This window comes from Micromys minutus, assembly GCF_963924665.1.
Source record: "Micromys minutus genome assembly, chromosome: 2".
In the NCBI taxonomy this organism is placed as follows: domain Eukaryota; kingdom Metazoa; phylum Chordata; class Mammalia; order Rodentia; family Muridae; genus Micromys; species Micromys minutus.
Window position 1 is genome coordinate 15,995,990 of NC_137971.1, and position 27,974 is coordinate 16,023,963.

General features: G+C 49.6%; 1 protein-coding gene across 9 annotated transcripts in view; it reads right to left on the minus strand.

Moving 5' to 3' along the window:
- The window catches only part of PAX2 (paired box 2), a gene marked incomplete at both ends in the record, with an annotated part of 77,718 nt that extends 51,714 nt beyond the window's left edge, over window positions 1-26,004 (minus strand). For 2 of the 9 annotated variants that reach the window (XM_080912767.1, XM_080912766.1), the window contains 3 exons: window positions 21,395-21,592; window positions 22,204-22,372; window positions 25,899-26,004. In XM_080912767.1, coding sequence (XP_080768893.1) covers window positions 21,395-21,592; window positions 22,204-22,372; window positions 25,899-25,941 — 410 coding nt within the window. The remainder of the gene's footprint in view (window positions 1-21,394; window positions 21,593-22,203; window positions 22,373-25,898) is intronic. The other 7 variants (XM_080912764.1, XM_080912763.1, XM_080912762.1 and 4 more) reach the window with 5 other exon arrangements.
- Window positions 26,005-27,974: the final 1,970 nt, after the last annotated feature.

The following is a 27,974-nucleotide window of genomic DNA, read 5'->3' on the forward strand; positions in this document are numbered from 1 at the left end:
GTTAAGTGTCTGCTGGAATCGTACACCTGGGGGGCCGGGTTGGCCTGGGAGCAGAACAAGCCACTGAGAGCAGGTATATCAATTCTCTAGGCCAATAATATTCCTCTCATTGATCGCCACGCAAAGTTCAAAAATCTCATTACAGCCAGGCAGACCGGGAACTTTTTACAAATCAATAGAATGATATAATGTATGTATACTTAGTACAAATGTATCTATTCATCTATCCATCCATCCACGGTCTGCCTCAGGGTTTCCAAGTTAGCCTACCCATCATATTATGTTATGTTATGTATGATACTATATTGCATTATATTATATGGTAATAAATGGTGTGCAAAAACTTCCCCTCAGGTGGAAACAAGATGCAGTCCTATTAGCATTGAGATGACCTCAGACAGCTCACCTTGGAAGGAGGAAGGCTTAGGCTGGTCAGGATTGCCAAGAGAGATGCTTCCCCATAAGGGGCTCTAGTGGCTCTAGTGGCCACAAAAAGCACTGTGGGCAGAATCTTTCCTGTGTGAGCGGCGATGTTCTAAGTACTTCAAACATTTCATTAGCTCCATCCCCTAAGGAACCCATCTTGCAAATGGTCATAGGCCATCTATTCATAAATGGCAAATCAGAGATTTGAATTCAAGTAGACAAATCCCAGGGCCCATACCGTCAGCTACTCGGTTTTACTGCTTCCAGAGAGACTTTCCAAAACACCGACTTGGAAGCTTCTAGAACCTGTACCCTGGTAGTCTGTCCTTAGAAACAAAGGTGAAGAGACTCCCCTGAAACTCACTATTCCTTCCCAGAAGGTGGGAGCAATGACATCTGTTGGAGCTGGCTGCTGAGGATATGTAGAGACTGGATCTCCAAGGCTGTTCTCATGGAATCTTGCTCATTGGCTTGGGGCTGACTATTCTCCCAACTTTTTGAAATTGTTTCCTCGAGGAACAGCAGGCTACCCCCAAGCCTGGTCAGATCACTGCTTTGCTCAAAGAGTCTTACCAGTAAAATGTTAAATATTGACACACACACCCTATGCACATATATAAACCAGTATAGACTGCTCCACTCCAGAGTCTACAGAGCATCCTTAATTCCCAGTTTGTGATTTGCAAAGCAGGATGGGAAAAGTTTCAGACTAGCTAAGCTGAATGCCCACTGAGTCAGGTAACCAATAAGAGGGTGGGGTCTCTGCCAGTGACTTCAAGCTGCCTGGCTATCATAAGCTAGATCATTCTAAAAAACAAAACTATACTTGCTTCAACAAAAGATAGCTTTTCCAACAAATGCAGGCAATTGCTTCATCTCTACTCTTTGAGCAGTGCCCATGTTGGGCAACTGTCCCCAGCTCAACCTTGAAGTGAGCCAGCCGGGGACTTTCCCAGTACATCTCCAAGCAGGATGTCATAGATCACCCAGAAGGCTGCTCCCTCTCCTGACAGAATGCTTACCCCAGAGGGCCTAATGGAACCGAGTAGCCCCTTCATATAGATCGGTGGCTGAGATTTACTTCCTCCTTACACAAGGACCCCAGGACATTCTGGAAGAAGTGGCTTCTCCAGTGGCCACTTCGAGGCACTCCATGAACACTCTCCCTGTGTTGGCTCTGCTGCCGTTTGTATAGTTTAGAGGTGTTGCCTAGGCTGTCAGTTTAAACAGTGAGAACACCAGTGAGATGAGTCAGACCATTCTTTACAGTTGAGAACAGGCCTTTCCATTCCAGCTAGAACAGGACACAGCTAGAACACAGGTTCTAGGTTATGAAAGGGCTTTCCTTTCATATATATGTGCATGTACACACACACACACACACACACACACACACACACACACACACACACACGAGACAGTATTTTCCTGTATGTCTTAGCTGTCCTGGAACTTACTCTGTAGATCTCACACTGGTCTTGAACTCAGAAATTTATCTACCTCCATATCCCAAGGGCTGATATTAAAGGACCTCCACCTCCCAAGGGCTGGTATTAAAGGCATGTGCCACCATACCTGGCCCAGGCTCACTTTTTAAAAAAACAGTGAGCACACTGTCCCTGTTTTCAGACACACCAGAAGAAGGCATTAGATCCCATTACAGATGGTTGTGAGCCATCATGTGGTTGCTAGGATTTGAACTCAGGACCTCTGGAAGAACAGACAGTGCTCTTAACCACTGAGCCATCGCTCCAGCCGCCCCTCCCCCACCCCACGGCTCTCCTCTCAAACTCAATATATGTGTAGCTCAGGCCTGTCTCTTACTCTCCCTGCCTCTGCTTCCTGAGAGCATGGACTGTAGACATGCTCAGCTGGAACTTACACTTAAGCTCCAAGAATGAGAATCCTTTCAGAAATTTTGCAGAAGGGTGTCCTCAAATGACAGCCCTGGAACAACACGGCCTCTCCTTGGTCATGGTAAATTAAAAATTCTGAATTCTATAATCTGAGAAGATGAGCCCAAGCCAGGGTGTGAAGAAGCGCTTGCTACTTGGGGGAAGGAGACTCGGGAGAGGTCCTAGTGCACGAAGGTGGCCCCTTACTCAGATTTCAGATGCTGCCCAACCTCTGACTCCAACCAGCAGCCAGCAAAATTCCAGAAACTATCATTTTTCTCTGTAGAGACTCAATTCCAGGTTAAAAATAAAAATTCAAACTTTCAAAATTGCTCTTGCGCAGTCCGGGATGATCATCTTCTAGCTGTCTCCCTAGACACGATGTGATTTCCTGCACAGCCTTCTAAGACTGGAGTTGTGTGTCCCTGGGAGCCCAGGCCAGACACAATTCACCAGGTTAGATGGGCCATGGGGCTGGCCCTAGGGGGCAATAGTGGTGGTTTCTGTGATGAACAGTGAGCATATGGATTGATTTAACTTCAAGATATGCATAGGTTTAAAAATTAAGGGGCAATGTGTTTAACTAACCATTTGGAAACCAGTCTGTAGCGCATGCCAAGCCAGAGCGTGACCAGACTACCTCCTCCTGTCACTGGCCCTGCCCTCATTTGTCAGGGCTTCCGGCTAAAGCTGGGGTCTACCAGCTGTTCACCCCATGGTCCTGCCTGGGAGAGGCTGGTGGCTCAGGGACTGCCTGGTGTAATGGTAATTGGTACAGATAGAGAGGCTCACTACTGTGATGAGTTTCCCCTCTGCTCCTGTCCAACTCCCTGTTTCTCCATAAGCATGCTGCCACACCTCTGTGAGCAGAAGGAAGCCTGGAGGGATGTTGTGACTGCCCGACCTCACTGCCTCTAGCCTTTGTCACTTTAGCTTGCTCACAGATTAAAAAAAACAAAAACGAAAAAACCAATCCATCCATCCGTGTCCTGAAGGAATAGGATATAGCTAAACCCTATCCCTTCTTCCTGTTACAGATAGAGTCCAGAGTTTCTCAGCCTAGCTTTCAAAATCCTTCCCACCTGCCTCTCGCCCCCATAGCTTTCCAGCCAACCTTTTCCTGTTCCCCTCATGCCCTCAGAGCCCAGCACAGAGCTGAGTTCTTTCTTCGCTTACCCAGTTTACACTGAATCGTCCCAGAGACTCAGTTCAGCAAGGATAAATGTCATAATTCTTTTTCTTATCCTTTAGCAACAAACAAGACTAGCTATAAAGAACTTAATAACTATCAAATTATTAATATTATTGGATCAAAAGAATCTTGTGGAATACTGTGTGTTAACATATGCTCTAATTGTACCAGACATTGTTGAAAGCACTTTATGTGGAGTTTAAAGTTTAATCATCGTAGGCTAGAGTGGTACACACCTTTAATCTTTTCACCCAGGAGGCAGAGGCAGGTGAATCTCTGTGAGTTCCAGGCCAGCCTAGTCTACATAGTGAACTTTAGGGCAGCCAAGACTATGTAGAGAAACCTTGTCTTAAAACATAATAACAGAAAAAAACAAAAAAACAAAAAACATAACAGTAAAAGTAAACCTGGTCTTTGTGTACTTATGAAGTTCCCGTAGGTACCTACGAAGATTACTAACCTATCCTTTAATGTGGAAACATTAGAGTCCACTCCACTAGCTACTTGTTAGAAAAAACAAAAATGGGTCTTATCAAGAACAAATCAAGATCTAAGTCTAGACTTCACAAGAAGAGCCGTGTAGAATAGCAGTGAAAGTTGTAACTGTCATTTGTCATAAAGTTTTTACTTTTATTTATTCATGGGTGGGGTGCTAGTGTGGAAGTGGGAGGGGACCAGCTGCCAGAGTACATTTTCTCTTTACACCAGCATCTCTTTCTTGGCTGGGGCTTGGGGGTTGAACACAGGTCATCAGCCAGGGCAGCAGGTACCTTCGCCCACCGAACCACCTTGCAGGTCCCTGTCATTTATTTTGTAATCACTATAAAAGAGACACGGCACTCAATGCATTTTCTCACTCAAATCCTAACCATGGCTCTATCAAATAGGCGTGTTCACTATTCTACCCTGGAGTCAACGGCATACCTAAGCAGCTCACCCAAGGTCACATTCTTAATATCAGATTGCTTTGGACCCAAGCCTGTGACTTCAATATCTGAGGGCTGCGTAATAGGATCTCCTCTGGAAATTTCTATATTAATACGGCTTTGTGTCTATTAGCTGTCTGAGCAGGAATGATTTCTTCGTCTTCTCACATACATGATTTGGACAACTGAGCAAACATCTGTAGGCAACTAGCAGAGGTTGCGTGTGGCTGTGATTTGAAACATGCTTTCGTCTCCCATGCATGTACCATCACTTACTTAATAAGCATCATGTCCATGTTACAAACAAACCATAATTTGCAAATCGTGTACACAATCCCATGATGATCCTGCATATAGATGTTTCGCGGCGTCTACATTTTAGAAACTATTTCTGTGATGAGCACATCTTTATATTCATATCTAATGCATTGATCTGAGATTTATAACAGTGAATATACTTATCAAAAGCGACTTCATGAATATCTGCCAAGTTACGCCTGTTTCTGTTAAACACATTCAGCTACAGGGAAACCCATCGATGTTCCCTTTTCTGGGTGCCTGAGTCACGCACATCCCAACCCTGTTTTCACACTGGTCTGTGCGGCAGTATTGATGTGCATAAATGTGCATTTGTATACCTGTGTATCTCCATGTCTGTGGCCAGAATGGGATGGGGGTGGGGGATGTGGAAATGAGAGAATTATTAAATGCCAAGTAGATGTGCAATAAATTCCATTGATTTTATAAACTCCAACCTGTCTTCAGTCGCCTTCCATTCTTTATCCTGGGGCCATTGCAACAAAAACCTATTTTAAATACCTTGGCCTCCCCCTCTTCCCCTCCCCAAAAAAGTGTCAATATTTTATTTGGATTTTTAACTTCGCTCCATAACAGTTGTTTGACCTCCTGACTCGTGCAAGTCACATAAATTCTGGGACTTTATTCAGGAGCCATGTTCCTGCTATTGAATAAGCAATTTGGGAGGGTGAATTAATGACTTGTGCTGTTGCTGGAAAGTCCCTGAAGAAATATTAAAATTGCTTGCAGACTGAATCGATACTCAGTGAACACCCAGCAAGAGAGGGCTTCAGCTCAAAACGGCCATGGAGGCAGGAGTCAGAGGGGAATTCCTGCACCCAGCTTGGAGAGCTCCCCCAAACCCCCACCTTTCCCCTTCATTCTCAAAGCTCTGTCATTTTCCATAACAGCGAGGTCTTATTAAACCCCAGCAAGAATGAAGCTGATTTGTCCTGTCTGTCTCGGGAAGCAGGCTCTGGGGACAGTTTACTCTTTTAGTAGCAACCAGAGCCTTGAGGCCTTATCAGAAGTGATGATCTAGATACATCCACCTGCTGGACAGAGAGCGGTGCTCCGACCTGGCAGCTGTCCTGAGCTTGGGGACATTGTAGCTCTGACTATGTTCTGCAGGGTGTGCTAAGGGTTGGGCGTTTCAATACTGACCCTGCCTTTGTATGTCTTACCAGTGTTTATTATTGCTCCAAGGGCCACCTAATCCCAGCCTTTGTGTATGGGTGGCCTATGGGATAAGGAGCTTGAACTGTGTTGTGGGTTGGTGTGTGTGCCATTGTGCGGATGCATTCCAGAAATTGACCTCAGGTTGGTTTTGGTTTGTGGTATTGTATCGAGGTGACCGTTCTTCCTGTAAGACTGGGTTGGAGGAATTTGGGCATTGTTTGGTGGCAGTGTCTGTTTCTGCTTTGAATTATTGTGTTCATTGATCATATCTGCCTCCCTTTATTCATAATGTATGTCTCAGAGATTGGGTTAATGGGTGTCTCCTTGGTGATGTGAGCTGAGTAATGATGTTGGATCTGGGTGGTGGTTGTGTGATTCGGTAATTGCTTTAATAGCCTTCTTCTTATAGTTGTGGGTGAGAGGGACAATCCTGCTTTTTTTTTTTTTTTTTAACCTTTCTCTGGCCTGGTCACTTACACTGCTTCTTTCCAGAGAGAAAATTCTGGAGATGCAGGACAAATATCCTCTTGTTGATAAAGTTTACATGGCTCCTCTTGGCTGGGAGAGTTGACTTAACCACACTGGTTCGGGTCTTCATCTTCCCCTCCCTACATCTGCCTAATCCAGGAAGTAAAGCCCCAAAGCCAAACACATCCCTGTGTGAAGTCTACATCCCAGCTAGAGATCAGGAGGAAAACTGAAGGAAAGCTCCATCCCTTGGGAGCACCACCATGACCTCAAGCTCCTGGAGCCCCTGTTCCTCTCTGCTCTGTGGTACTGTCCCAAGGCATCTCTTCCCCACAGTTGCCAGATGATGTGGCCCCGTAGTAAATAGGTGTCTCGGAAGAATGAAAATTACAGGTGCGACCTTCCCCCAGGACACGGGGTGTGAGCTCTAAGCTTGAGTAGATATGAGATTGTGCAAGGCATGAGACTGAGAAGAGATCACTCAGGTCTGCTCTGTCTTTGACCCAAAGTAGATAAGAACCGTGGTGTAGTGGTTAAGTACATGAGTTTCAGCACCACTCCTGTGTGGGTTCAAATCCTAGGTCTGCTACCTAGTCTGTGACCTTCAACAAGCTATTTTGCTTCTCCGTACTCTGGTTACATCTGTAAACACTGCTGCAAAGCATTGTGGGGGGCTGTTCATCAAACTCTGATCAATTAATGCATTAACTTACTTACACTGCCTTACTGGAGCAAAGACTGGTTAGCTTTGAGTGTGATGATTAGTGATGGTGTTGTGGTGACTATCAATGTTTGCGGAGTAAAACAGCCATGAGATTGGCCAAATATAAACAAGTATGCAAGTATGCTAATGCACATAAAACCATAAGGTCAATCAAGAGGTGTATTGTGCGTTTTAAGAAAAGAAGTATAAAAATGGCAGTTGGGTAGCACTCCTCTCTCTGGCTTCGGGGTGGGATAGGGCTCTCCTCCCCCTGCTTGTTTGAACAGTGCAGGTGCTGGGGGGTTGATAAAGGCAACAGCTGGCTCTGTTCTAGTGACTAGGAGAAAGGGGAGATGACAACCTCATGTAGGTTCACAGGTGACTGAAAACACTCTAAGGGTGACTTACTTGGCCCCCACAATTCCAACTTAGGTGATTTTAAATTTTTCTTAGGGCCAGGAATATAACTCAGTGTTAGGCAACTGCCTAGTATACACAAAGCCCTAAGCTCACCCCCCCCCCGAACTAAATTGCCTTTACACTAAAAAAAAATAATAATAAAGCCTTTCAACAGATATTTGACTGATAGATATCCAAATACAGTCTGAACAGATGGCAAAGCATTTAAGAGCACATACTATTCAGATCCTTGCAGAAAATCTGAGTTTAATTCCAAACACCCATGTCTGGCAGCTCACAACAGCCTGTAGGTCCAGCTCTGGGGGATCCAACTCCTGGCCACCTCATCTCATGTGCTTACACACACACAATTCAAAATAAAAGAGATCGTAAGATATCTGAGAAGTAACTGGTTAGGCACTTGAGTGTGGCTCTTCAGGGTTCACTGAACTGACAGAGGTCACTGAACCCAAGTAGGGAAGCACAGGACCAGGTCTCAGCCTCGTTCCATGGGATTTCCCATGGTGACGAGAAACATGTCATCCTGAGTTAGGACAACTTTGGTTTCCACCTTGCTTTTTCTGGACACAGAATGAACGGAGGAATATATCCTTGTCCAGTTATTTTGGACCGTTGTTCCAAATAGACAAAGCCCAAAGTAATTTGACTTCCTAAATTCTCTTCTTAAAATGCTTTTCCCTCAGTGGTGGTGCCAACTGTGGAGGTTACGGGATTCCTATTCTCCCGGGAGCACAAACTACAAAGGATCACACTCGACGGCTATGGTTTGAGTTCAACCATTCGATTGCTCCTCTTTCGTTCTTATCTCCATTGTCTTGCCTTTCTTCCCCCGCTCTCCCTGGTTACCTCCCTTCTCTCCCCATCATGGCATTTAAGAACCAGAGAAACCCTTCAAAACTATCACCTGAAGACTCCCCACCCCCACCCCCGGCACGCTGTCTCATTTATCTCTTTAAAAGAGAAAATTACAAATGCAAAGAAGCACAATTTGGGAAAATGCCACGGAGCCTGGAAAATGCCAACCTCCAAGTCCTCAAGCAACAGCCAGCTCGTCCCGGAAGAGGGCACGGCTGTGCACATGAGTATGCAAACATGCACGCACACGTGAGCACACGTATACAGGTTGGGCTTTCAAAGTGTGCGAAGGGGCAAGTCCTGGACTAACTCTATTCAATGGTTGAAGACCCGAGTCACAGAGATTCTCCACCCACTGGAAAACACACAGTCAGCTCACTTCCTGATTTCAGCTGGGTTCCCAGGGTGCCCATAGAACATCCTTCTGGCTCTTTAATCGGGCTCTCTTCTTTTCTTTTCTTTTTCTTTCCTTGTTCAAGGTTTCTCTATGTAATCCTAAGCAGGCCTTAATTTCAAGATGCTCCTGCCTCAGCTTCTCGAGTGCTGGGATTACAGATGTGAGCCAAGAGCCTGGACCCTTCAAGCCTTCTTATTTAAAATGCTTCAGTGCTCATGCACATACGAACCAGAAGACACGCTTATTGACACAGGCTAAAACTAAGACCTCATACCCGATTATTACTACTGCAATAAAAATAGTACATGTATTGATTCTTTAATATCAGCTAGTTGCTACAGTTCTAAGTAGATTCATGTCGGGGGGGTGGGGTGGGGAAGTGTTCATTTAATCCTCATGAGAGCCTATAAGACATTTAAGTGATTATTCCTACCTTATATGACTAGGGAAACTGAGGTACAGAAAGCAAAGGAGATTAGCCAGACTCAAAATATGGCAAATTCTCCCTGGAGTCTCCCTTGTGACTTGTGCCGTGGAGCTAGCTTGGCACACAGGAGGTGCTTAGCAAGACATTTCTGAATGGACAATTGGAAGGGTAGGTGAATGACTGGTCATGTCTACTAAGGCCCTTCGGATGGCAGATTCCCTAGTGGAAGCCAGGCCTAATGGACAGCCGAAGGTCATTTGGATGAAGTCTCTGCCAGTGTATCCAATAACTGAGCTTGTCCAGACATAAACTGCTGCCACCCTTGTGCTTGGCCCAGGCTTCCTTTAAATCAGAAACCAAACCCAGTGTATTCAAGATACTTCCTAACCACCGCACTATGCTCTCTACACTATCTACCTCTGAAATAGGTGTTTCCTGGGCATGCTGGTTCTGCGCCTGAATGAAACCCGAGAAAGCCAACCAACCAGGTGGACATGCTAAATCACCAGATCTTTGGCATCCCATGGACAGCTAACATAGAAGACTGACTAAAGTTTTTTTTTTTTCTTCTTCCAGATGTTTGGGCATTGCCATGGTCATTAACCTGCTTGTCAGAAAGTGCTCATGGATCCCCAAGATACAAGTGAACACTAAAGAGGGAAAGAATAACCCAGAATAAAACAGACTAAAGAGAGTGGGGGTAGCAGTTGCTTGCGAAGTTCAGGCAAGTGGGCGGTGTTCCAGGAATGGGTTGCTACCTCGGAGAACCATTAGAACTCGGATGCAGCTCACAAGAGACTCATGTGCTTAAAGACCTATAAAGACTCTCATGCGGCCGTAGCCTCGACTGTCTGCAGAGCCATACCAATCAGATCCCTGCACAGGGAGTGGATGGATCAATCCCAGAATCCAACACAGCCAGCAGCCTGCCCTCTTTACACCGCCAGGATGCCTTGGGCCTGTGGACTCAGGTACCCAGAATTCCCCACCTACGGTTTTCCAAAGCTTGGTATAAATCTGGTTTGTGACTTTGTACACGAGCCTCTATTTGTGATTTAACGCTCTGCCTTTTCTTGTCCCTCCTACTTCTGGTTTCTTTAATGCTATTTACAACTTCCTTACTCGGGGTGCACCGTAGCTATTTCTCAGTGTCTCTAACTGATATACCCAAATGATTTTTCTTACCTAGGTTTTTCTCTTCTCTCAACTTAATTTATGATTTAGTAAGCGGAACTCATGGCGCTCCATTCAATAGCACTAAGGGGTCTCTGCTTCCGTCAAAGGGATCACGGTACTAAAAAGGCTTATTGTGGGGGCCATTTGTTTGTTCTTACGAGCCACCAGCTCTCTCATATGTGTAAAAAGCCACATGTGTGAGGGCGTGCATGCACAATGCCCTTCTCGGTGTGTGCTCTATGCTCCACAACCCTGTGCCAGAGTCACTTGGCATTGGCAGGAAGGACCTAGCAAAACCATGATGTGGACAGCAGCTGACCCTTCAAGCACTGGACTGTAGGCCTTCCTTTTCTGTTGACATCTTTGAGTTCTTTTAGGAACAGTCTTGTCAATGCCTCCAAATCCTCCCTCTCACATTTTTTTTTTTTTTTTTTTTTTTACCACAATTGCAAGGGAAGCTTACAGTGATATCCTTGGCAAACAAGGGTTTATTTGTTTGTTTTGGGGGCACTGTTCTTACAGTAGGAAGGTTATAATACCAAGAAAATGCTTTCTTACATTAATAGGTTGCCTGTTGCCTTTTCTCCTCTTTAATTTTTTTTTCCTGTACCTTCTCTTCATGTCTAATTGGATTCGACCTTGAACTCTGGCCTTTTCCTTCCCAACAAAAATGTGTTGTAGAGTAGACATCACCTGCAGAGTCACCTAGCCTGACAAGCTTAGAGACCAGTAGCCAGAGGGCCCAGACCATCACTCCAGTCCTGGAAATAAATCCCACTGTATTTGCATTTTAATTTTCCACATAAACAAAGGCTCAGAGTACTCGCTTGGGCAGCATCACTGGACGAATTTAATTAGAAATGAAAAGTTTATAGGGCCCTCTTTAATTCGATTAATGCTCAGTTAACATTTATCACATCCATACGCCGGAATCGCCTTTTCTAAGGAGCTACTAGCCATGAAATGAATTTCTCTCAACTTTTTTGTACCTACCCTGAGAGGCCATCTCTTCAGAAGTCTGCATGACCTTCTAGAGTGTCTCCCTAGGGTCAGGAGTTGAGGCAATGGGAGTGGAGGAAGAAGCAGATGTTATATGGTAGGCCAGAGGGTATGGGGTAGAGAGTGAGGGTGACCACTGGTTCTGGAAGAGACGGGACTAGGGACAGAGCTGTGCCCTCTGCAGGAAACAAAGCACCAGGCCCAGAAGCTGGAAGCTTCACAGCTGCCTTTCCTCCGGCTCTTTCTGTGACCCTACTCCAGGTCAGGGCCAATCATCGTCAAGGCACCCGGCCCTCCCCTCTCTTCTGCCATCTTTCCTCTGCTGCCTTTTCTCTCTCACCTGGGAGTTTACCAGGCTTTCCCTCCCAGGGCCACTGTGGAAAGGACCTCCCTCTCTTTGGCTTTCCCAGAAGTCAGACAGTCACAGTAAGTGGAAGTCTGCCTGCCCTTTGAAAGGCAGAGAAGTGGGGAACATGACACCTCCGTTGATCCCTGGAGGGAAGGTGGCCTCCCTTATCTTATCAGCTTCTCCTCGCTCTTCAATCAGAATCAACTCCTCACTCTTCAGTCAGAGATTAGCTCGGTCTACCGTCCATCTAACCCACGGAGGAGGGAGGACCAGGAAGGGTGAGGCCCTTGGCGGGCACACGCTGCAGATGATAGCAGATAAGCATCCTGACCTTTGGTGTCATCTCTGCACAGGCTGCCTCTGAGGATACAGGTAAACACAACTAATGCTGTGGCCACCAGTTCACCTAGTGCCACACACAGGTGACATGCTCACCTCCAACAGAGCCAGTCTGCACTGATCTCACGTGGGCCCATACTCCCAGATACAGGCATGCTTCCTGATTGCGTCAGAACCTTAGCTATTGACCCCACTAGGACATCTACTGTCCCTTTGACCCCTCACACTACCCTCTGGGTAGCATTCATCCCAAACAAACAGACTACACAAGTGAGGCCAGGGATTCTTGCTTTGGAATCAACATTCGAGCCAGCCAGAAGCTTTCTGAACAAGCAGACCACCAGCTCTCACTTTGACAAGACTTGACTTCTGAGATGTCCAAGCGGTGCGAGGCCAGCCTCCCGGGCTATGAAAGCCAGGCATCTCTAGCAGCTACCAGCCACACCACCTCTAAAACAGAGCCACACAGAGGTCCACAGGCCAGGCCAATCAGCTTCTCTGAGGACAACACAAGGAACCTTGGAAGTCAGACAAAGGCTTGCAGAATAAGGGTCAGAATGAGGTACTTGTGCCTGATCATCTCAGCGATCCATCAAATCCAACACTGTTAGCAATGCTCCAAGGCCAAGAGGGAGTACCAGAACCAGGAGAGGCATCCTCAGTACTAGCTTACCACCATCATTTGCTTGTGCTCTGGGACGCTTACGCCCTCCTGCTTTCTCTCTTCCAGGTCCCTACATCCTCCCTCATAGTTCTCTGCTCTGCCTGCAGGGTGAATACTGCTCACTTTCCAGCCAGTCGCCCTGCTGCAAACCTTGCCAGGAATGGCCTGGCACGTCCCCACAGCTTCCTTTGCTCTCAGGCCATTGCAGAGGGAGCTCACCACGGTCAGGCCAGCCTGAAAGCAAGCATAGCAAGAAGTCTGAAGCAATGTGGCCCTAAGCTCTAGGTAGCAGGGTAGAAGGGACCCCATTGTGGAGCCCGAGAAAGCAGGGACAACCCTGCCTTGGACTCTCTGTCTTTTCTTGGGCCTGCCAATAGCAGCCACAGTCACTGCCAGGAGATACAGAATGCTGAGGGACAGGTGGTGACAGCCATACTCATGTTCCCATAGCTGTCTCTTAGAAAGGACCATGAAACTCTGACCTTGAGAATTTGCCTGCAATGTCACTTCCTCTGCCCCACCGTTATGTCGGAAACATCTCTCCAACTGGCCTTTTCCTTCTCTCTTTTGTCAGCTCTGGGCTTCTAGAATGCTACCAGCCTGAAAGACCAGCTACCCTGGGCATTGGGTTTCTCTAACCACATCTAAGGTGATTCAGGGGACCAAATGCCCTTATTTAGATTATAGCACCCTATTTCCCTTCTCAACTGTGGTTGCATGCTCTGTGCTCCATTCCCAAATACCGTGCAGGCCAAGGAGGCTGCCAGACCTCTTTCACCTCTCAATTCTCACCTCCTCTGTCACTCTTGTAGTCTCTGCATCCCACCTGCTGTCCCCTTCGTCATCTAGGACCTACCCACTCCTCTTGCAGTTAGAAAGAGTTCTACCACCTCCCATGGGCATCCTAGAAGTACCTGTTCTAAGATGTAGGGGAAATGTTGGTTCTCTCACACTTGGTCTGAAGCAAGTGTGTAGAGATCGGTGTGTAGAGTTACACAGACCAGAGGCTGCCAACTGCTGTCTAAGATAGAATCAGACTCAACGTGCACTTTCTTTGGTTAGCACAGAGTTGTTAAAATTTGTCTTTTGGGTCCCACAAGATGACTCACCAGGTTTTGCCATGCAAGCCTGAAAACCTGAGTTCAATCCCTGGAACCTACAAGGTCGGGAGAGGGTCTGGAGAGATGCCTCAGTGGGTAAAGAGTTTGTTGTGCAAGGATGAGAATTCAGACCCACATGATGCTGAGCGGGAGCTAAGGCCCCAATGCAATACCAACCCAGGAGGCAGAGGTGGGATCCCTGGAGCAGGCTGGCTGGCAAGACGGGTCATATCAGCAAGCTCTGGGTTTGATTGAGATACTGTTTGTCAATGAATAAGGTCGAGAACTATTGAGGCTGTTTCGTAACAGTAACCTTTGGCCTGTGTGCATGTGCACGTGTGCGCACACACATACACACATACACATACACACATCATGCACAAAAATGGGGGAAGGGTAGAATGAAAAGGATAGAATCAACTCCCAAAAGTTATCTTTAGATCTCATCATGCACACACACACACACACACACACACACACACACACAATGCTAAGTGTAAAACCATCTCTGTACCAATATCTCTAGGCTGGGCCCATGCCTCCAGCTCCTATACACATGCACACACCTTTTCCTACCAGTTTCCCTAAAACACTGGCGAGTGACCCTCGGGCCTATCTACATTTCTATCAGTGCAGTGGCTTAGTGGATTTGGAGGCTCTTCTTTCCTTACCCTGCATCCAAAGTCAAACTCTGGACTAGATGACTGTTTCATTCTCAGCCTCTCCCCCCTCAGTATAAAAAATCTTCTCATCACGTTGTCTCTCAAGAAACACAAGAAGAGATAAGAGAAATGACCCAGTGGTTAAGAGCACTGGCTGTTCTTCCAGAGGTCCTGAGTTCAATCCCCACCAACCACATGGTGGCTCACAACCATCTGTAATGAGATCTGAAGTTCTCTTCTGGCACACAGGTGTACATACAGGTAGGACACTCATATACATAAAATAAACAAATAAACCTTAAAAAAAAAAGAAACACAAGAAGTCCTGATATTTCCATGGCTTAAAGATTGCTAGATCGTCTCTCTCTCTCTCTCTCTCTCTCTCTCTCTCTCTCTCTCTCTCTCTCTCTCTCTCTCTCTCTGTCTCTGTCTCTCTCTCCCTGTGTGTGTGTGTGGTGGTGGCAGTGGTGGGGGTATTTGTTTGTTTGTTTGCTTGCTTGCTTGCTTGCTTGAGACAGGGTCACATTTTGTAGAGCAGGCTGACCTTGAACTCACGGAGATCTGTCTGTCTCTCCTGAAATCTAAGGTATGCACATATACCTCTATACTTGGTATAGATCAGTTTTGGAGAGCCATGTGTACCTGGAAGAGCATTGTTTTGGTTATTGATATCACTGGTTCCTAGCTAGTGGTGCCAACAGGGCTTGGGCTCAAGTCTCAAAGTAAGATCACAAAAGTCCCCATCAAAAAGGTGGCACCATGGTAGCCCAGGCCTTCTCGCTGGGGTTAAATGCACTTACTGAGAATTGTAATACAAACAATACTTAATGGGAAACTTGGACCTAGGTCATCTAAATTGTGAAATCAATCATCTTTAGCCAAACTCTATGACTGTTGCCACTGCAGGTAACAAGCCTGATGACTTGCTGATTAACCACTCGAGCCAAGGACAAGGTGCCCAGCCTTGCACTGTAATGGCAGGTCCCATACCAGGGACCATTTTCTTTGTTCCCTTGGCCTCGGAGCCCTGTATCTAAGAATAGACAGGGGTACACACAGTCTCCCACACAGAAGATAGCAACCTTCACTCCTATAGGCCATTGTGCACATACTTTGCATGCAGTTCTAATTGCACCTCGATAGTATGGAATCCAGAAAATGTGACCCACAAGAGAAAACCATGTCTGCCCAGAGGCAGACAGATAATTCCAGGAGTTGTAACTTCTCTCCAACCATTCATCCCTTGCTTGGGTACCGGTTGGGAGACACCAGTATTCAGGTTTCTGGAGCCCTTCCTCGTTCTCTGGGTGATTCGTTGGCTGTAGCTGCCTCTACCTTATGAACCTGAGCACTGCACACTGAGTCTGACGAGGCAGGAGGTATGAAAAGATATCACAAATCTATAAAATTAGCAGGTTGGAAGGGCCCCATCTACTGGATTCTTTTAAAGACATGAAAAGTAACTTCTCAATGTATACATTTTCCTCTCTGTGGAAGAACTGTAATGCCACCCCAGATAGTATCAAGGAGAGGTTCAGGGGAGCCCTGAGATCTAAGGCCCTGCAGAATAGCCAGGTCTGCAGCTGAAGGAAGCTTAGAGTAGACACTGGGCCCCTGGGTTAAAGTGTTCCTTCATCAGTTCTGCTGAGAAGGCTGAGAAGCAGGGCCTCCATCCCCTCTGGGAACCCCGTCTCCAGAATGCACACTTTGGGGAGAATGACTCATCTGTGCTGCCTACTACAGCTGCTTCTCTGTGTAAAGCTAAGAATGTTCTAGCCCTCAAGTCTATCCCGTTGTGCTGGTAATTGAGCCACCGTGTAAGCATCACAAGCCCCTTTCCCAGCTGCCCTCTAGAACACGTATCCTACCATTCCAAACATCCAGCGTTGCCTCTCCTTCCCAGGGTTGATTGCACTGCAGACCCTCACCTGTGCCTATAAGCATGCAGAGCCCCATCATCCCTGCCTTCCCAGTCACTCCTTCTCCAGGAACCCCTGTTTCCCTTCCCAAGACGTTGCTCCTGCCTGGCACCATCTCCACTTGGCTAATTCCCCTTGTGGCCCCTCTATTGAACTGTTGTGTTGTCCATTTCCCAGTGACAAGGGCTCTGGTTACAGAGTTATTGATTGGTTTCATGCAGACAGATGGGCCCTTCCTGGCTCCCATCGAAATCCCTGGCTGTATGGGCTGATTGTTGCCTCTCGGGGTATAGGATTGCACTGGAGACCACCCTCCATGCAGTCTCCTTTGCCCGGGCTGGGGATGGTAATAAATGGAGTCAGCCTGAGCAATAATAAAAGCAATCGAGTGGGTTACCTGTGCAGACACAAGATTTATGCCTCTTCATATTTGATGTGATTGTTTTATTGAGTTCTCAGAAGAGTTGAGACTTTATTTGTTTATTTTGGGGTTCCCCCCTCTCTTTTCTTCTCTACATCACCTCCTAAGCCCAACCTGGAGTTTTTATTTTTTAAGATAACCCCTCATCTTCACTTCTCAAACGTTGTCAGCTGAGGTAGGAACTCAAGGCAGCCAACCACTGAAAACCTACACTGTAGCCTGAATACCCAAAAGCCAAGCAACAGGAGACAAGTCTGGCCCAGAAGGCTATCATGGCCTTCAGAGTGCTATTCCCAAAACACACATGGTATGAGAGAGCCAGTTCCCACAAGTTGTCCTCTGACTTGCACATGAGCATTGGGGGTTAGATGTGCCCCAAACACACACACACACACACATACACACACGTACATACACATGCACTCGCACACATGCACACATATAAAAAATGAAATGTGAAGCATTATAAACACAAGAAACAGGTTAACGATCACACCTGTTTCACATGCCTGTCTAAGGATGGGTGACCAGGACAGCAGACTCTCACTAGGAACAAAATGGGTGAGCATGACTTTAAGACAGAAACCACAGAGAAGAAACTACTCGATCCCACCCCACCCCCAGGCCCAGAGTCCCATGACATGTTCTCTGTCCTGATTTTTCTCATTCCTCTTCAGGAGGAATGAAGGCTTGTTTGTTTTGTTTTGTTTTTAACTCACTGACCCACCTCAGCTCCTTGTCTTGACACCAAAAGTGGTAACAACCAAACTCCTGCATAGATCAAAAGAAGTGACAAGCAGCCCTAACCCTCTGCTCCAGCTTCTGTGCTAAGTCTGGTCCAAGAGTCAAGTCTAAGTGATACAGGTCTGAGTTGCAGAGGCAGAAGCAGATGTGTTGGTTTAGGATGAGTCTCCAGAATTCCCTCAGCTCCGGTTAGTAACTATCAGCTTACTTGGAAAGACAAGTGGCAGACCACTGCCTACTCCCCACCAGACCAATGACAAACACTCTCGAATTACTCAGTGGGGACACCTGAGGGGCACTGACTGGCATTGCCTAACACAGCACTGAGCCTGCAGTCCTCTTGAAGCCATTGCTGCCACAGCAGGTAGGGATGTATGTACTCACTTTAAGGCAAATGGGCTAAGAAAGAATAAGGAGTGGCTGGCAAGCCCCAAGGGTCCACTGCACAGATCTAAGAGTACATTGTCCCTGGACCCCAAAAGTAATGATTAGCCTCAAAAAGATCATCAGCTGGCTTGAGACCACACCGGAGGATGTAGCCTTCACCCCACACTCCACACTCTGCCCAAGGCAATCTTCCAATCTAACAATCGGAGATATTATCAGGACAATCCTTCCTGCCTTGTCAATAACTCAAGCCGATGAGGCACTTTCTTCCCTTTTTGGCACACAAATCTTCCATCTCTACCCTACCCTTAGGTCATTTCCCATGCCAGGTTTCAACCTGAAGTTACCTATTTACCATGTCCCCAACAGAGACGCTATCCAAGCTGAGGAGTTGGAACTCCGAACTCAGCTCTAAGTAGCCCAATATTTATAATGATTCAATAAACTCCATGACCTGCTTGGAGCTAAGACTTAAGCCAGTGGTCTGCAGAGGTGGATGGCTCCCTACCACACCTTCAACCCAGAGAGCCATTTCTATGAGGATTTGCTAGGGGAGAACTCAGGTTGGACAGCCAAGACTTTATTGCGACAGGACCAGAGAATGCCAAAACCATTTTTAAAGCATGAAGTGCGATTTCATTTACAGCCATACAGCATATTTTAAGAGCGGCAACAGCATCTGTTTGGAGGAGAAGATGAAAACCGTTGGCTCAGGTGGGTGAGCAGGTTGTAGATTTTCTTTCTTGCCAATACTGGCTTCTGAGCACCCTTACATGGGACATGTATGTACGTATACGTACACACCCCCACACCCACATACATATGTATATGTACCAACGATAACAGCAACACATATGGGCAGCCTACCGTCCCCAAAGCTCTGAACTCGGGTGCTCCCTATTTCCCAGTGCATACCACTCTCTCTACACACAGGTCAACCTCCAGGTCCTTCTTGCAGTGAGTGAGAACTCTCAAAACAGAAAGGCCCAAGTTCCTGGTACAACCAGTACAAGCAGGGATGCCACACCTTCAGGCATTTGCATGAAACCTGGCTCCAGAAGAGCCTTCCTCTTCAGAGCAGAGCACCCACTAGAATGACAGGGAAGTCTAAATGTGTCCCAGCGATAGCACAAAGTATCAACCATGGGAGGATTCTTCCCAAAGCAAAATTAAAACTAGCCTGATAAATTCCATTGACAAAGCAAGCGTAACCGCACAGCCAGGGCTGCTGGGTGGCTTCCCTGTTCCTAGGCGTATGCTTCTAACTTCATCCATGCCTACCCAGAAGTGCCTCTATCTCCCCACCCAAAGGAAGCCTGTGTGTACCTCCAGTAATAGGATCCTGCTCCCAATAGCCTCTGTGGCTCTCAGAGTGGTCAGGCTTGGGCCATTCTCACTCCAACGCTCATCACACGAACAGCTAGCTAGTCTACTTTCTTTGGGTATGGTAGGTGCACCCTCAGACCTCTGAAGTATGATGTTAGAGTCACTTGTCCTCCATGCTCTGTGTATTAGGATGAAACATCCTCAGACTTGTACGTACACCAGCTTTAAAAATAGCCCAGCCGTCCATGGATACGTGCTAAAGGGGGAGTGACCAGGGAGGGTGCCGGGCAGGGCTGCCAACACACCCAACTCAGAAGAAGCAAACCACTGAGACTGTGACTCTCTTGGGCTCTCCCAAAGCTTGTGATTCCCATCACAGACAATTATTGCATCTCCAAAACAGTCCCCAGAGCACTGCCACCCAGCCCAGTATGACATTACTCCTCATCCCGGCCACTCATGGCTTAGTTACTGTCCTCTGAAGAACTCAGCTCTAACTGGTTGCAAGGACCACAGGCAAAGTCATTAGATGGTTGGGGGGGGAGAGAGAAAAAGAAAAAAAATGTTGTTCTCCCCCTCTCACCAATCGCCATGCCTGACTCAATACCCAAAATCCCCAGCCTCTTGACTTTCAAATGAAAAGCACTATTGCTTCCTCAGTCCACCCAATGTACATCTCCGGCTCTTTCTGGAAAGTGTCAAGCAGCCTCACATTTCCAGTACCTAGTTGAGCCAGGCCCAGGAAACTGGAGGGTTTCAGAGGGTGTATAATTAGCTGATCAGTATTATGTTACCCTGTTCATAACGGAGTAGCCATTTTAATACAGATGGCACACACTGGGATAATTTCCGGGGTCGCCTTGCAGCACAAGAGTGGCAGAGGGGATCTTCTTTAGCCAAGGTACATTCTATCAGCTAATTTCACCTGCTGTTTTCAGGATGATTTGGGATAATTCCATATCATTTGCAAAGGATTAAAAAAAGGGTAGGTGATGCTAAGGCAGAAAGAGGCACCATCTGAATTATTAGTCGTTCTGATAATGGGCCTGAGACGAGCAGAAAGAATAACAGAGGGGGAAACTCTTAGCTGTCTCTTCATTTGGCGGGGGGGGGGGTGCCTGAGAGTGGACGCCTGCCTCTGGCTGGAGTGTGACGCTTACAGTGCAGTCTCCGCATGCAATCGTCAAGACTGCACAGTTCTGCAGTTCGGAAGCTGGTCTGGGTGGGAGGGCTTTAATGTTGCCTGAGTGCTCTGGAGTCACCCCAGAGAGATACCCTGGCACACACTGGATGGGGTGCATATGCAGAAAGCATGACCATGTGGTTTCCATGACCCCATACCGAAGTGTCCTGGAGATTAAGAAGCTTAAGTGTTCTGCAAGTTGAACTGAGTCCAAGCCTGCATGGCCCCACTGTCTGAACCTATCATTATGGAAAAGATTTTAGTTCCAAGACAGGCAAGCTTGGTAGTGGGAGCATCTCCCAAGAGTCAGCCACAGGGTCCCAGCTCTCACTCCCTGCCTGGCATCCTGGTCCTTGGTCCAGATCCTCTACTCTCTGCCAAGTCCTGGCTGGTGGCTGGCATCTGCTCTGTAGACCTGGGCGCCAGTGCTTCTGGGCCGGAAATTTATGTGGAGCTGGCTAGCAAGACCTGGGCTCCTGGGAGGCAAGCTTTGTGGGAGTTGGCTGAAAAGGTAAAGGAGCCAGGATTCTGGCTGCCCCTGGGGAAGGGTACATGACTTTAGAAAGAAAAAGTCTGTTTGGAGGCGGTGAATAGACAGTGGTCATTTTAAAGACTTTGGGCTGTGATTGTCTCTAGATCCCGAGGCGGGTAATCTTGGAGCCTTAATTACCACAAACACTTGGATTCATTTCCAGGACACCGGTGGGAGAAGCCTGGCAGGGAAAACTCAGCTCTGAATTGGAAAGAGCTGTCCGTCAGTCTGTCTGTCTGTTTCTACCTCTCAGGTCTATTTACCATGCCCAAAGGACTTCAGGTTCGAAGCTAGAAAGGATGGGTGGCGGCTGCACAAAGAGCCAAGAGAAGCCCTGGGAGATGGCCCAACAGGCAGGAGTAGGCAACTGGAGTCCTGCCCTCTAGGCCCATGGGGGGCTTTGCTCACCTGTTGATGGATGAGACGCTGGGAACTGTGTCATTGTCACAGATGCCTTCAGCTAGCAGCCTGTCACGGATCTCCCAGGCGAACATAGTCGGGTTCTGTCGCTTGTATTCAGCAATCTTGTCCACCACTTTGGGCGTTGCCACCTTGGGCTTGGAGCCACCAATCACTCCGGGCTTGATGCTGCCAGTCTCGTAGTACCTGGGCCAGGAAGGCCGTCGGGGTCAGCAAGAAGCCGGTGCTGGCAAGGGCAGGGGGGCTGCAAGCTCCAGAGCTGCTAAGCCGCTCTCCCTCCCTAGGCATCGGCGTGAAGGGAAAAAGGCCCTGTGTAGCTGAGCAGAGACTCCAGAAGGTGTTTGACTAGGGTGGGAAACGGCCATAGTGGCTGGGTCTGGACAGTGTTTACAGCAGGCACCCGGGAGTGGAAGGCCTGAAGGCGGATCTTCCGCTTGGGAAGCAGGGAAGGACCCATGCTGGGCGACCTGATCCCACCTGAAGCACTGAGTTTCCTGTCGTCTTCCCAACGCTGCCTTTTCTCATCTTGGGACCCTCTTCCTCCAACCCCATCCACATTGATTAGCTGAGGGGGGGGGGGATCCCTTCTTTTCTGAATGGAGCTGTCTTCTCTTGGAGGGCCCGGGAGCTGGGTTCTGCTGGCTACCTTCACTTCAAGTCCCAGCTATCACGTGAATGTCCTCAAAGTGGGCAGCCAGCCCTTTAGATCTTTCAAGCCCCTTCCTTTCTTTCCTGTCTGGCACCTCGACTTTTAACTAAACCCTCAGCTGGGAAGGGAGGCAGCACCCGGCCCTCACCTGCCCAGGATTTTGCTGACGCAGCCATGGCTGACCCGCAGCTGCCGGGAGATGTCACAGGGCCGCACACCCTGGTGGGCCAGCTCCACGATGCGCTGCCTCACCACGTCGGGTAGGGGCCGGCCGTTCACAAACACCCCCCCGAGCTGGTTCACACCCCCGTGCCCTGCTGGGGAGAGACAAGAAAAAAACACAACACCCCACACACAGTAGGGACCGGCCATTAGTCAGGGTCCGAGGCACGCCACGTGCGAAGGGAGCAGGCAAAGCTAAGGGGCATATCCCGGGACTCAGGGAGAAAGGTGACTTGGTGGGCGGTCAGGATAGAGGATTTGATATCAGACCCCCAGCCCCCCCCCCAACTCCACTAGCTGTAAGAGCTGCAGAGGCTGCGCTAGGAAAGAACCCGCCTCTCACATCAGTGCGCCGCAAAGAAGAAAGTGAGAAAGAATAGAGAAGCCAGAGAGAGAGCAGAGCCGGAAAATGGAGGGGAAATAAACGACAAAGGGGAAATAAATGTCAACGGAGGTGAGAGTAGGGATGTGGGAAGGGAAGGACCGGCCCGGACAGCATTGCTGCAGACTAGGAACCCGCCTGCGCCGCACGTTTGGAGCGGCTTGGGTTTCACAAGGGCCAGGAGCCAGATGGATTTGGAGGGCCGGGATCTTCTTGACCCAGCTCAGCGGGGTCTTCACCATAAAGAGGGACTAAGCCAAAAACATCCCTTTCACCTTTGCTGCCTACTTCTTCCTTCTCCCCTTGTATCTATTTCTAATAGTAATCATACTGTCCCTGTCTTTCATTTTGTCTTCATCAGTTCTTTCTCCCCCTGTCTTTCATTTTGTCTTCATCAGTTCTTTCTTTCCTATATGTTTTCGCTCTTTAGGTATTTTGAACAGTATTTTCACCTCTGCATCTCTAATGTCTATAGTGTGTGTGGGGGGGGGGGTGAAATCCAGGTGGAAAAGGAACGGCAGAAGAAGTGGTGGTTCGGGATCGGCTGCGCTCGGAGGCGGCAAAAGCGTCTCGCTCTTCCCGGCAGCCGCTGACAAACCTTGGCTGCGGGGATTCGGTTGCCTACCATGGTGCACAAGGCTAGGTAGGGCCCCCAAGTCCCCCCCCCCAAGGTGGCGTGGTAGGGATTGCACCTGCGGACTTAGGACTCCCGGCACTGCGCGATACCAGTCTAAACCAGTTCAGGACCCTCTGACCTCTCTCAGACCTCGGCAACTGCCTGTGAAAAAGGACGGATGCTGCAGCGGCCAGAGCAGAACCCCTGGTTTCCGGTCCAGCTGGGCCAGGGCTCCCAACCTGGAAGCCAAGAAGGCATCCGGTACCAGGCTCAAGGCCACTGCCGGGTGCCCCATTCTCCACGGCCTAAAGCAGCCTAGAAATCCTGCACCTAAAGCGATTAACCTGCAGCTGCAGTTACTCAGCAATCCAACCGCAGAGACTTCTAGCGGCAGAGCCAGGCCGGACAAGGTCTGCAACCTGCAGCCACTATCTCATGGCCTCAAGCGAGTTTCGGAGAAAGCGGGCACATCTCTTGCCCTCTTTAAATCTCTCCCATCTTTTTATAGGGAGACAAAAACAAGCCCGGGAAAACCCCTTATACAGAGGCCTCTAATCCAGTGGCTCCGGGAGGCCAGAACCTCTTACAATTCCCATCCCCATAGTCTCTCCATCTTTGGTCCCACTCTTCTCCCCCACCCTTTGCTCCCTACAAACCAGGACCATCAATAATTTAGGCCCCGGGAGAACTCGCGTTACCGGTATGAAAAGGCGGCAGCTGCGGGCAGATTAAAGATGAATAATTCAGCCTCACCGGGCTCCGGGCCCGGCCCCTCTGCCCCAATCTATGGGGTGGGGATTGCAACCGGGCATGGCTGGAGTTCAGGGTCGGTGGGCTGCGGAGGATCTGTCCGGAATCGGGCCTAGAATGCGCAACAGCCGCTGGCGCAGACCGGGGCTGTAACTGCTCGCCCGCCAGTCGGGCCGCCTAACCGGCCGCGCAGAGCCTCTCTCCCTTCCTTCGACCACCTTCTGCTCGTTCTGCTCCCCTTTGGATTTCGAAGTGGTTCCCTGCCACTAGCCCAGACTGGTGGGTCCAAAGAAGCAATCCTCAAAACCCCCGAATGAGGCAGCGGCAGCAGGGCCAAGGCAGAGACCGGCCGCCTGGGTGAACCTGCGTGTGGATTCTGTTTCATTCCCTCCGGAAAAGAGCGAGGCTTTCCGGCCGGCTGAGGTTTGCAGCGGCCTGAATTCTCCCGTTTTGGTTTCCTTTATCTAGAAATTATTTTGGGAACTATATTTTATTCCAGAAGTTTTTTTTTAATCCTCCCGTGAAATAAACAAAACACGGCTTAGGAAACAAACAAAACACGGTTCCCTTCTCTTGGAAACCGTTTAAAAGCACAAATCAGTCTAGGTCTAAAAGTTATCTTGTGGAAAGTTACAAATTATCCTTAATTATTAATCTATAGATGGGGAGGGCTTTTCTACTTGGAATATTATTTATCTTTTTAAGCAAGGGAAGATACCTGACAAATAGTTTTCCAAGCTAAAGACCCGTTATAAATTAAATACATTCAAACATTATTTTGATATTTCCCTTTTTCCCTAGTTTCTTATTTTTCTCTCCCCCCAACATCCTTTTAATTTTCTTTTCTTAATATTTCCCCTTTCTTGGTTTGATTTCTCTCAGCCTTTCTTCTCAGCCTTGGCATTTGTCTTTCTTTTGTTTTCCTCTTATTTTTTTTCCCATCCTTGCTGACCCCCTGGCCAGGGCGCTGGCTACATGGTCCTCCACAGTGAGTGGAGGCAGGCAGCGAAGGCTCTAAAAGGCAGAGCATCCAGGTGCTGACTGGGAAAGCTCTACCTCTAGCTCGCTTCCTGACTTTGATTTCTCCTCAAAATCCTTCATTGTTTTGTTTTTGTTTGTTTGTTTGTTTTAGATCGATCACCTCCCAGGACAAAATCAGGAAAAGTGACCGCCACACTCGCGCTCCTGGCTAGAAGGGAAGGGAAAGAGGGAGAAGGGGTGGGGTGACAGAAAGGACGGGATATTTCAAAGCAGCCCCCAGGAAGCCTTCACTGAGCTGGAGGGAACAAGAGGATGCAGAGCTGAGACTCAGAAAGGGGTCACACCCCCAGGATCTTCTACACAATTGTCCTGACACCGAGGCTGCACAAGCGAGGAGCCTCCTTCTGATTACCCCCACAACTCTTAAGTTTGAGGAAGGTAAAGATGAGGGAGGGAGAGAGAGAGAGAGAGAGAGAGAGAGAGAGAGAGAGAGAGAGAGAGAGAGAGAGAGAGAGAGAGAGAGAGAGAGAGAGAGAGAGAGAGAGAGAGCCTGAAAATTGCTGCCAAACAGTCCAGGGCAAAGGCTGTCTAGGGAGTGGGTGGCTAGAACCTGGTCTCAGGGCTATGGATCCACTGAGGTGAGGAGGAGCAGGTGGAAGGATCAGAGGGAGGTGAGACACTAGGGAAGGTAGAAAGGCAGGCGGAACCATAAGCACGGAGTGGCAAAAGGCAGAACAGTGGCTGAAGGTGTGAGAGACACTAGGTAAGAGAAATAGAACGAAAGGAGGAAAAGCCAGTGTGGCCTCTGGGGTAGACCTGAGCGCAGGGGGTCGGGCCGCGCTGGGACGACATGGGGTTGGGACCGAGACAGGAGCCGGGCGCCGGTACTCACGGTGCATCGCGGAGAAGGGGTCTGCTTTGCAGTGCATATCCATGGGGAGGCAGAGGAGCGGGAGCAGCGCGGCCGCCGCCGCCGTGTCGCCTCTCAAACTCAACTTCAGGACTTGAGAAGAAAAGGAAGGGACGGTGGGGGAGGGAGAGTGAGCGGGCGCCCGGCTGCTGGGGGGCAAGCGAGGGCGGGGGGCGCAGCGCTGCGCTCCACGCCGGACTCCTCCGGGCCCGCTGGGGTTTGCAACCGCAGCGGCTGCAACTTGCCACCGTTGGGGCACGCGGCTGGGCAGTCAGCAAAGCAGCCCCCGGGCGACGGGCTGGACCAAGGGGCACTGGGGGCGCATGGCTCGCGCGCCAGCTGCGGCCAGAGCTGAGGCCGGGTAGGGAAGACGGCTCACTCAGCTCCCCTGAAACCCGGTCGTCCGAGAGGCTCTGAACCAAGAGAGCTCAGGGCGGGGGCGGCCCGAGGGCGCCAGGAGGGGAGCCGGGCCGCTCCAAGTGCCGGCGAGTTGGCGAAGTTGGCAGAGAAGTAGCAATCCCCGGGATGTCCAAGCGGGCGCCCGCGGGAGGGGAGCGTGCGAGCCGGCCCCCGCCCCCGGAAAAGGCAGGCGCACGCCGCGGTGGCCGAAGGGCCAGGAGGGAGGGAGGCAGCCCAGGAGCCGAGCGGCGCCCGCAGCGCTGGGCTGGCCCCAGGTGGGTTGCGGCAGCCAGAAGACTCGGCCGGAGACTGGAGCCTGGACTCCCGGTGTGTGTCTCTCTAAAAGCTGCAAAGCCCCCTCCAGACCCCCTCCTCCTCCCCGCGCCGGGAGATGGATGACTTGTCAGACAAAGGCAATAGATTCCACCACTCTGTGATTCGCCAGCGCCGGAGCCCCGAGCTTCGGCAAGGAGGGCCCCGCGCCTGTCACTCCGGTGCCGGCGAGGGGAGGGCCGGGGAGGGGGAAACGGGAGGGAGCAGCGGGTGAAGGAAGAGGGAGGGTGAGGAGCGGGCCAGGGGGAGGAGGAATGGGAGTCCCGGATTAAAACTACACTGAGAAACGAAACTCGCCGAGAAGATAAACGTTAGATAAGGATAAAGAGCGGCCAGCCTAATGAATATTCAGGCAACCACAGAGGGCCTCCGAGCGCACAGCGCTCGGAAGCCAGGCTCTCAGTCCTAACTCGCCCAGCCCTGCCATCCACTGGCCAGTGCCCGCAGATCCCAGACGCCCGCCAGTCCGCATCCTTCGTCCTAACTCGGCTACCCTTGCTCTGAGTTCCCTTCCGTTTCTCCCTGCGTCTTCCTTCCTCCCTTTCCCTCTGGTCCTTCCCTTTCGCCTTTTCCTCCTGTGGTACCTTCCCATCGACGCACGCCTGATTCTCATTCCGGGGCAAAGTGCCCAGCAGTTTGTCCCCTCCCGTCCCACACGCGGTGGCGCGCACCCCCTCCCCGGAGTCTGGGCTGTCCAGACGCCCGGTTTGGAATCAAACTAGAGGCCTCTGGTTAGAACCCACCTGCCTTGGTGGGACCCAACGGATGGCAGGAGAGCCAGGGAACTTGGCACCTGGACCCTCGGGTAGCTAGGGAGGGGATTGTGCCGGGAGACGGTGCGCAGCGGCTTGTCCGCGGCTGCGACAGAGGATGCAAAAGCCCAAGGCGGGACCAAGGCGGGACCAAGGCGTTCTCTCTCCCCGGCTGGGGAGAAGAGGAGGCTGAGGACGCGACTGAGCGCCGCCCGCCGCTAGCTCTGAGGATCCCGAGCGAGCGCAACTGGCGCAGCACGCCGGCCTGGCCCGGCTCCTACCGGAGCCACGGGCCCAGTCTCTGCAGCCCGGCCCGCATTCGCTCCCTTGTTCGCTGGGGTCCTCTCGCACGCACTAGGCGAGAGAAGCCCTTTGTCTCTTAACTGGTTAAGTACAGAATATCCGGGAGATCTTTATGAAATATTTTCCCTCGTCTCATAAATCATCTTGGCACTTCAGCTGATGTTTTAACTCTCCCCCACCCCTTCGCTCCCTCCTCCCAGGCTTCCCTGGGTCTGAGAAAGGGCGGCTCCAGGAAGCTCAAGCTGCGAAACACTGCTTTCTTGCCCTACGG